Genomic DNA, 10,000 nt, shown 5'->3' on the forward strand with positions numbered 1-10,000 from the left:
ATATCTTTCATGGCCACAGCCGGAGTTTTCCACCCCCATGTTCTTATCGCTAGAAGATGGTGTTTATTTGTCTCCCCTATTTCACTGCTTGACAGGGCATTGTGCATTTACAGTCCTGTGAATGGCTGAACCTTGCTTTACCTCACACGAAGAATCGTAAGAAACGATCAGCTGTTTTTGTTCTTCATTTTATATTACACCCTTACATCACTCCTGGATCTCATTGCATTTTATAGGTGACCAAGTTGAATATTTAAAAAGATTATAGTAGCAGGAAAAAAAACATTTTTATGAGCAAAACAAAAAGTATGCAAGGATTGAGCCCAGCTCTTCCTTTCTTCGCTTGATACGAAACACAGGTGCCTGTTAGCTGCTACCCTCTGTGTACCAGGGGATCGTGTCTTTATAGTGCAAACGCTACCAGTAATACGACATGCTACTGAATGATAGACAATCCCCTTACCAACTCCCTGTAGAACCAGGAATGTCCCTCCTCGGATGCTGCTTCAAGTCTTATATAACCAATGCATTCGCAGCATGTGAAGCAACTGGGCAGAACTTAGGCACAGTGCTTGAACGTTCCTTTTTGGGAATATATCTTCTTCTACTACTACTACTGTTTACCTGCGCCCACGCTAATAGCTTCTCTGCTATAGGTTAGCTGTCATGGCCATCCATGACCTCTTTTCTAGCCCATCCCAGTAGAAGAACTTGAGCTCTGATTGGTCCTAGATGTACAAACAAAATGTGTTTACACATTTTGCGGTCTGGCATTCAATTAAATAAACATTTAATGTTTGAGATTAAATTGGTTAATAAATGCTAATGATGGCCTCCCTGTTAGGAAGAATCAAAGAAATAGCTAAAGAAACAAATATGTTTGCTTGTGTTGTTCAATCAAGCATACCATCAGATTATATATAACATATAACTATATTGAGTATGCACACGCGGTGTCACAGACAGTTAATTGGGATGTAGGAAAAAGGACACTGGCTTGTGCCAAACGGGGAAAGCCATAAAATAAAACATATAAAATACATCGCTACATCAAGACAGGAATACTTCACGTTTTCAGTTAAATTTTACAGCATAAAATGAACCAATGAAACACATTGTTGAGGCCATTTCCAACATACTAGTTTTGCACCTTCTAGACACTGAATGTCCGGTTATAAAAAACAATACCTCTGGTGTGTGGGACGGATGGTTCTGGAGACAGATGAGCAGTAGGTGAAGTTACAACGGAGTGGTCTTTGCTGGACTACGGAAAGCACTGTCTAGTGACAGATTGTTGTTTGTCTTAAAGCACTCTTGATGTGCCTCCATGGCTCAAAAGCAATACTGTAAAGTGAGAATCTATCAGGCACTTTAAACAATGCTATTTTTGTGTCTGTATATAAAGAACCTAAGTGTTATCAGAGTCCTCTGTACTTGGGTGTGTCATGTTGTGTCCGTGTTGCCGGAAGAACCCCTATTGCACATATCAGGGTGATGTCGAAGAAGAGTATAAGGGTATGAGTTCACGGGATATCAATGTGCGTTGTTTCATTTAAGCTTTATTTTACAGATTTTTATGTTGGTTTTTACAATGATGTGATTTGAAAACGACATGATGCATTGATGTGTTAGAAGTTTTTCTTACTTTGGAAGTTGTTTTGGTATCTATTTTGACATTTCTTTCCTATGATTTAGCTCATCTGTGAACTGTTTTGTATAAGGTAACACTTGAACTTGATTGCTAGTAGGATGAAGTATTGGTTGGCGGCGCTTGAACAAACCAACATGCTACTGGAATAATACCTCACACAGGAGGTTTCAGCACTTTATCTTTGGGGAAGAATGAAGGACATCTACACAAATCTGGACAAACATAAAAAAACGTCTAGATTATTTTAAACCGATTTGCACCAAAAGCATGCAGCTAATCTCTACACCACACTTAAACACGCTTCATTTTATTGTTAGAAGAGAAAATTGCCTTTCGCTTTATATCCGGAATAGATGGATGGAGATTGAGTGTTGACATTGCTGCAATAAGGACTTTATGTAGCCTATATATATGCAGATGACATGCAACTCTATGCAAGGGAAGAAACGTTCAACTGTTTAGTCACACTTCACATTTGAGTTACTGTGATGACATTGCAAGCAATACCAACAGGGCGACGGGATTCATCCAGATAAGAGCTAACTGCTAACCGCGGAAAAACGGCCAGCATCATGCTCACCCTCAAATGATGTTCCCACTCACAACCATATCAATAAATGCTCACAAAGTCAAATAAAGTTTAGATTGAAAGCTAAATGGAAGTGGGTGTGATTATTTTCTTCTGACTCATAGTATTGTTTTTGGAGACTGTTTAGTATTGTAATCATGTTAAAACATTTTTTTTCGGGGCTGCAGCTAGTAGAGCTTGAATAATGCTTGAATACATATTTTTGGCCCTTAATGTATAATATAAAATATATTTTCATAGATATCAATTAACATAACGGATATCAATTCAATTTCCCCGATTGATTATTTGCCCTGTCGGCCATTTTTCCTGTCGAATACGACCGGTTCTCGCGAGGTGTCAGTCCCTTGGGTCAGAGCCTCGCGCAGCTAGGCAAACCCACTGTGACGGGAAGAATCAACCGTTCAGGACCGTTGCTGGCCCTTATGTAGGCCTACTGGTATTGATGAGTGCTGCTATGAAGAGCTAACGTTAGCTCGAGTGTTAAATGTCTAAAAAGTGAACATGAAAACTTAAGTTATTAGACACGAACGTGTTGAAATGATTGGTTGTTTTGGAGCGCTATCAAAGTTTTGTGTCCCACTCTGGTTGAACTGTTTCCAGCGGTCCGAGGAGACCGAACACGTCCACACGATCAACCGCCTCCAGCCGAGAGAAGTAAGCCTCTAAGTGATAAGATGTCGGCGGCTGACGGAGGTGTTCGTTATCTTCGTGGTTTGGTCCTTTCAGTTCGTTGATACGTGGTGTTTTCTCGTTCGACCTGAAATGGCGTGTTTAAGCGAGAGCCCTGGGCCTGACGTCGTGGTTCCCGACAGCAGGGGGCAGCAGAGACGCGGTCCCCGTGTTCCTCCTCGAAGAGGCCCGTCAGGGATGTGGAGGTGGGCCTGCTGCGAGTCGCTGGAGACCCGCCGGGGATTAACCCTGCTCACCAGACAACACAAGCGCTGCTAGGATATCACATTTAAATGTTTAAATTTGCCGAGCACACAGAGAAACTGAGCACTGCGCCGTTTGAGGTTCAAGTCGAGCCGTTTTGTAATCGAAACTTAAACCAGGCCTATTGCTCATGGAGGTTTGAATCGTGATTCTTCTCACACTGATCGCGCTAAAACTGATTCAAACAAGCCATCTATAATTTAAAAAATCTTGGGCCTATTTCCATTTGATCAATATTAATATGCAATGTTCCCCGTGTAGCCCCATTAAAAAGGGCCACCGTGTCTTCTTTTATAGGCCTAAACCTTCGTATGCAAATATTGAAGTGAATCGTGCAGCTATCATTATCCGCGGTCACATTAATACAAAGAAGGGGTAGCATTTAATCACCTTTAATTGTGGAGTGAGGGAGTGAGGTTTTGTGTGTTCATTTCAATAGCTATTCCTTTGGTTAATTATGAGTAATTTAAACATAGACTAGCATGTAGGCTACTTAAAATAAATTACTCAAAATGTAGCCTAATTTGTATGTTTTGTATTTATGCCATAGTTACGGCTGCATGCACTTAGCTGCTTCTAGGTCTCTTTTGCATAAAACCGGCATTAAAAGAGAATACACATGATGAAGCAATTTTATTATTTTACCAAATCACACTCCTCCATTTACCAATAGGTGGTGCAGTGTAAAAGAGGGAGAGGGAGGGAGGGAGAGAGAGAGAGAGAGAGAGAGAGAGAGAGAAAGAGGGAATGGCAGAGATAGTGAGAGAGGGGCGAGAGAGACAGAATGTCTTTTTGTGTGTGTGTGTGTGTGTGCTTGCGTTTGTGTCTGCGTGTGTCTGTGTGTTTGTGTGTGTGTGTGTGTGTGTGTGTGTGTGTGTGTGTGTGTGTGTGTGTGTGTCAACACAAGACAGACAGTCTTAAAAGTTCCCTGTAGTGAAGACTCACCAAAGCCTTATAAAAAGATTGCAGTTTTATTTAAACAATGTCTCTTTTATTCCCGTCTTCTCGTCTCCTGTCTTGCATGTGCTTGGCTTTCTCCAGCCTCTACGGACGTCTTATGTAAAGACGAAACTGGCGGTATAACAGCTCAGTCCAGCTGGAATGCTTCGAGAAAAGGTTGTTGGGTAGAATCCCGTTCGGCTCCTGGTTTGGCTCGTGGGTCCGTTGCGCAAAAGAAGGCTTCGTTTGTGTTGCGCACAGGTGGGCGCGCTCTCCAAAGGTGTCCGTGGCTCTCTTTGGGGGGTTAATCCACTTTCCCTAAAAAAAGGATTTTAAAAACATAAAAAATACACCATATTAGTATTTCCCGGTGAGCGAGCGGCGTCCCGGGCTGGCGGCGGTGCGGCGCGTGGGATTGTGTTGCGTTAAAGATGAATTGGTATGTATGGTAATCTCTCCGCGAGATGGGAGTATGGGCGGGGCCGCGCCGCTCCTCATTTCCCCGCCATGGCTAGCGGGGCGTCAGGGCTGGAGACACCTCCCGGGAACACAGTCGCCAGTCCAGCGCGGAGCACTGCCTGGCCCAAAACTGCGTCTCTCACTCGCCAGGATTGCCAAATATTCCTGAAGAATAGACCTGCTATTTATGGCATGTGGCTTGTAACTTTACTCCTGTTGTACTCTCTCCATGAAGGTAAGAAAAACCACGAGATTCGATCCTTCTGCATGTTTGTAAAACCCATAATGTCTCACTTCTGCACAGTTTGGTGTAAAGTAGTAATATTGTGCGTGATTGGACTCAAAGCGGTGGTTTGTGTGCGGTAGGGATGGGGAGGAATGCAGGACGTGGATTGCTGGGCTGTAATGTGTCACTGTGAGCCATAATGACAACTTGAGAAGAATAGATTGTTTAATGAAACTAAACGTAAAGACGCACCGCGTTCCCACAAGTACAGATGTTCCGCATGCCAGTTGGGGGGCTTTTTGCTCGACGTTTTGGGTGAAATGGACGCGCGGTGTCAGGGATGGTGGGGATAGCAGGGTTTGTTTTCGCATTACCATCTACAGTTATGAATATGTAAAATGGCTGAATAGGGAGAATGGGGTGCAAATACAGAGAGAGGGAGAGAGGGATGGAGAGAAGCTGAGCGAACGAGAGGCCGGGGAAAATGACAAATCGATTACTTTACTTCTCAACTTGACAGTTCTCTCTCAAAGTTGCTGGGCACATTGGACATATTTGGGAGTGTTTAGTGATTTGTGAAAGGCTTCCTTGTGTCTCCGGGGGTCTGCAGCTGTTCGCTGGGTGCTCTCCGTTAAGAGGCCATCTTCCCTCTAAATGTGGCTAATTCAGCTCCACCACAAATGCTGTTCAGACTGAATAATTATTAGAAATGGGTTTTGCAGGGTTTGGCTCATTTTCTTGTGCCAACCAATGTTTGGCATTATAAATCACCATTGCGTTGAACGTTTCTATCGCATAGGCTAATATGTAAATACATATTTTTTTTTATTGTTTTCTGATTTGCACATTTAGGCCTTTATGGAAGGCAACATAATTATATTTCAGTCTTCCTGTCGATTTTTCTTTTCATATTTCTTTGGTCACATAAATCCCTGACCCTGTTAGTTGATCCCCTGCTATTCCAGTGCATTATAATAATCCTCACAATATGAAAAACAACTCCAACTCACCACACATCTCTCCATTAAAGCACTCTGCCCCTTGGAAACATGTCTGAACATGTTGTAAATGATGTTAATGTCGCTGCCACAAACACCCAACATGGGGACTGCTGATCTGAATGTGGTCTTTAATCTAAAGTCGAGCCCCAGGAAAATATTATCCTGATTTAGTTTAATTCAGACGATTCGCTGGTCATTCGTGTGTTTGCAGTGTTGTTCTCGTTTGGATATTTTAAATGGTGAGTTAATGAATTGTGCAGCCGAGGCCTCGCGCTCGGCGGTGTTTCTCCTCAGTGTTTACTGACGATTCTTTATACCGCATTCTGTTCATTTAAAGGCTGACGATCACATCCCTGCGCAGCGTTATTTAACCAGCAGAAGGCCTGTGTTTATATAGATTTAGGGCCTGTGCAATTCAAAGTAGAGAACATGTTATTTGCGGGGGGACATAATTAAATCAGCTCTTTTGAATAAATGTATGTGGTGTCCAGGTGCTGCGGTGGACCAGCCCGGGCTTGTTCTCCCTAACAGCGCACCTGGAGCCCCGCGCGGGCACGCGCACACACGCGTGAACGCATGTATTGGTGTGTTGGGGGACGTAATGGGGGCAGCCCCTTTTGGGCTCTCCACATTAATAATCTGAATCCGACTTGACTCCCCTGACAGTCGGGTGACAGTTGGTTTAAAACACACCAGACCGATAGGCCCACACCGTTCTTATTTACGAACATTTGTATTTTCTCTCCGACCATAACTCTTCAGATCATATATGCTTGGGAATATATAATGGAATATATTACCTATTTTCGATTATTAACAGGACGAGAACCCACCTCACATTTGTGCTGCTTGGCTCTCGTTTTCTTTAGATTGTATTTGTTGTGAAAGTTGCAATAACAAAAAGGTTAGAATCGTTGTCTTATATTTGGCCCTATGTCACTGATTAAGCAGGCCTACACGTAGCCTCTAAAGTATTGGTTATATAAATATATTTTGGGCTAACACCGCATTTCTTTCTATAGACCACCCATGTAGGTGATGAAGTCTATTTGCGTGTATTTCTACCTATTTATTTTTTTAGTTTAAATAATATAAAAAGGAAAGAGAGCAACGTTTGAAACGTTAAAATATTTCAGTTAATTAACGAACCTGATTTATAATTACAAATATAAATACTAGGCCTTGATATAACAGTCTAACTTTGTCACTTGTTTCAAATAAAATAGTAATCAGTGTAGGGCAATCCGTCAACCTTCACCTCGTGATTCCCCCCCCGCCCCCCTCCCCCAAACACACGCACCCCCTCTGCTGAATCCCTGCGCGCCTATTGGCTGCTCAATCTGCGTTGCAATTTGAGACTCCACCCAACGACAGGAGTATCCATGATTGCCAGCTTGTATTTTGCCAATCGAATCTGTTCACAAATATTTACGTTTTATGCGTCATCGGTTAACTCTGTTTTGATCCTGATCGTCATTTAGTTTGACTTCAGAGAGTCTCCGTGTCCGAGGCTGACCGACAGGCCCACTTAAACTCCCTGAAAAGGCCTCCTCGGCTTTCTTAGCGAAGGACTTAACAACCTGTCGGACATTCCTAAAGTGCCCCCGTCCACCTCGATAAACCAGCACATTTAAATGTAACCGCAAAAGTGTGTCCAAGAACGAAACATGAATGTACGCCTTGAATTTCGACCTATTCGTGCCCGAGCGCACGAGGCGCGATGGATGCTGCAAAAAAAAACAAAGTGAAACCTTCTCTCTTTCCCTTCCTCACCTGACCAATTAAACGTCACAGGGTCATAATTAATCACTGCTTTTGTCGTTTTGCTTATTTTCTAATCTAATCGCAGAATCACGTTTTTAAAGGATTATTTTCTATTTGTTTCCCTCCTTTGCCTCTTTTTCTCACCTATCTCTGCCTCTCTCTCTCTCTTCACCTCCTCCGTTTCCCCTAGCAGTTACTCCCCTCCCTCTCTCACACTCCCTCCCTCCCTCCTTCTCCCTCCCTCATCACTAGGCAGAATTAAAGGCTGGGGGAGGGGCGTGTTATGCAGACTGCTGAGGGGACTGGTGGAGCTCTGAGTTGATATTCACATTAAGAGGAACAGGAGGCTTTGATGTGTGTGTGTGTGTGGAGGGGGGGGGGGCTTGTCCCAGGGGACTGCTGAACTAGCACACTGTTTCCCTGACACAGCATGGGGGGGGGGGGGTTGTTGGGGGGGGGGGGGGGGGGGGGGGGTGCAGGGTGTGGGCCTAACGTAAAAAAAAGAATGAGGTGTTGGGGCACACCCTTGTCTTAATTAGATATAACCCCCCCATAGTCCATCCATCCTGCGCACACACACACACACACACACACACACACACACACACACACACTTGTCCGCACGCCAATCAACTACTTACCAGAAAACCAACCCCCCCCCACGCCAATCCAGGAGTTCACACTTCACACCTCCTCCTTCCTCAATCTCCATCCTGTTCTCCCTCCTCCCTTCACCTCCTCTCTCCTCTGTTCTCTCCCTTCTCCCCCTCTCTCTGCTCTGTTCTCTCCTCCCTTCTCCTCCTCTCTCTCCTCTGTTCTCTCCCTTCACTTCCTCTCTCTCTCCTCTGTTCTCTCCCTCCACCTCCTCGCTCTCCTCTGTTCTCTCCCTTCTCCCCCTCTCTCTCCTCTGTTCTCTCCCTCACCTCCTCTCTCTCCTCTATTCTCTCTTCCCTTCTCCTCCCCTCTCTCCTCTGTTCTCTCCCTTCACCTCCTCGCTCTCTCCTCTGTTCTCTCCTCCCTTTACCCCCTCTCCCCCCCCCCCCCCCCCCCCCCAGAGCAGATCCTGATCCTGATTGGCTCTCACAGTCAGGGTTCTGCACCCAAAAATATAGAGGAAGTGACATCATAAGGCCAGGTGATGAAGTCGTTAGTGAACTGAGATGAGAGGAGGGGAACGATGGGAGGACAGAGGGAGGCGGAGGAGGTGGAGGTGGTGGTAGAGGTGAAGAGGAGGTGGAGGAGAGGAGGTGGAGGTGGTGTTAGAGGTGAAGAGGAGGTGGAGGAGGAGGTGGAGGTGAAGAGGTGGAGGAGGAGGTGGAGGTAGAGGTGAAGAGGAGGTGGAGGTGGTGGTAGAGGTGAAGAGGAGGTGGAGGAGAGGAGGTGGAGGTGGTGTTGGAGGTGAAGAGGAGGTGGAGGTGAAGAGGTGGAGGTGGAGGTGGTGGTAGAGGTGAAGAGGAGGTGGAGGAGGAGGTGGAGGTGGTGGTAGAGGGGTGAAGAGGAGGCGGAGGAGAGGAGGTGGAGGTGGTGGTAGAGGTGAAGAGGAGGCGGAGGAGAGGAGGTGGTGGTAGAGGTGAAGAGGAGGTGGAGGAGAGGAGGTGGAGGTGGTGGTAGAGGTGAAGAGGAGGCGGAGGAGGAGGTAGAGGTGAAGAGGAGGTGGAGGAGAGGAGGTAGAGGTGAAGAGGAGGTGAAGAGGAGTTGGAGGAGAGGAGGAGGAGGTGGTGGTAGAGGTGAAGAGGAGTTGGAGGAGGAGGTGGAGGTGGTGGTAGAGGTGAAGAGGAGGTGGTGGAGGTGGTGGTAGAGGTGAAGAGGAGGTGGAGGAGGAGGTGGAGGTGGTGGTAGAGGTGAAGAGGAGGTGGAGGAGGAGGTGGAGGTGGTGGTAGAGGTGAAGAGGTGGAGGAGAGGAGGTGGAGGTGGTGTTAGAGGTGAAGAGGAGGCGGAGGAGGAGGTGGAGGTGGTGGTAGAGGTGAAGAGGAGGTGGAGGAGAGGAGGTGGAGGTGGTGGTAGAGGTGAAGAGGAGGCGGAGGAGGAAGTAGAGGTGAAGAGGAGGCGGAGGAGGAGGTGGAGGTGGTGGTAGAGGTGAAGAGGAGGTGGAGGAGGAGGTGGAGGTGGTGGTAGAGGTGAAGAGGAGGTGGAGGAGAGGAGGTGGAGGTGGTGGTAGAGGTGAGGAGGTGGAGGAGGAGGTGGAGGTGGTGGTAGAGGTGAAGAGGAGGTGGAGGAGGAGGTGGAGGTGGTGGTAGAGGTGAAGAGGAGGTGGAGGAGCAGAGGTGGTGGTGTTGTTTTTATCTGCATTTTTAGGTATTGGTGTGTTGTTTGTTTGTGTGCTGATGTGTTTACTATTTTGTCGCTTAGTGTGTGTGTGGTAGTGTACTTTATTTTGTGTTTACGGATAATGTAAGTCTATTGTATGTTGTGTTAGTGTGTTGTTTGGTGGTCTG

General features: G+C 46.1%; 1 protein-coding gene across 1 annotated transcript in view; it reads left to right on the plus strand.

The window, feature by feature from the left end:
- Window positions 1-4,751: 4,751 nt before the first annotated feature.
- The window catches only part of LOC307076982 (cell adhesion molecule DSCAML1-like), a gene marked incomplete at its 3' end in the record, with an annotated part of 64,573 nt that continues 59,324 nt past the window's right edge, over window positions 4,752-10,000 (plus strand). The window contains 1 exon segment of the mRNA XM_079738215.1: window positions 4,752-4,809. Coding sequence (XP_079594341.1) covers window positions 4,767-4,809 — 43 coding nt within the window. The 5' untranslated portion in view covers window positions 4,752-4,766.

This window comes from Pollachius pollachius (assembly GCF_949987615.1).
Source record: "Pollachius pollachius genome assembly, chromosome: 6".
Taxonomy (NCBI): domain Eukaryota; kingdom Metazoa; phylum Chordata; class Actinopteri; order Gadiformes; family Gadidae; genus Pollachius; species Pollachius pollachius.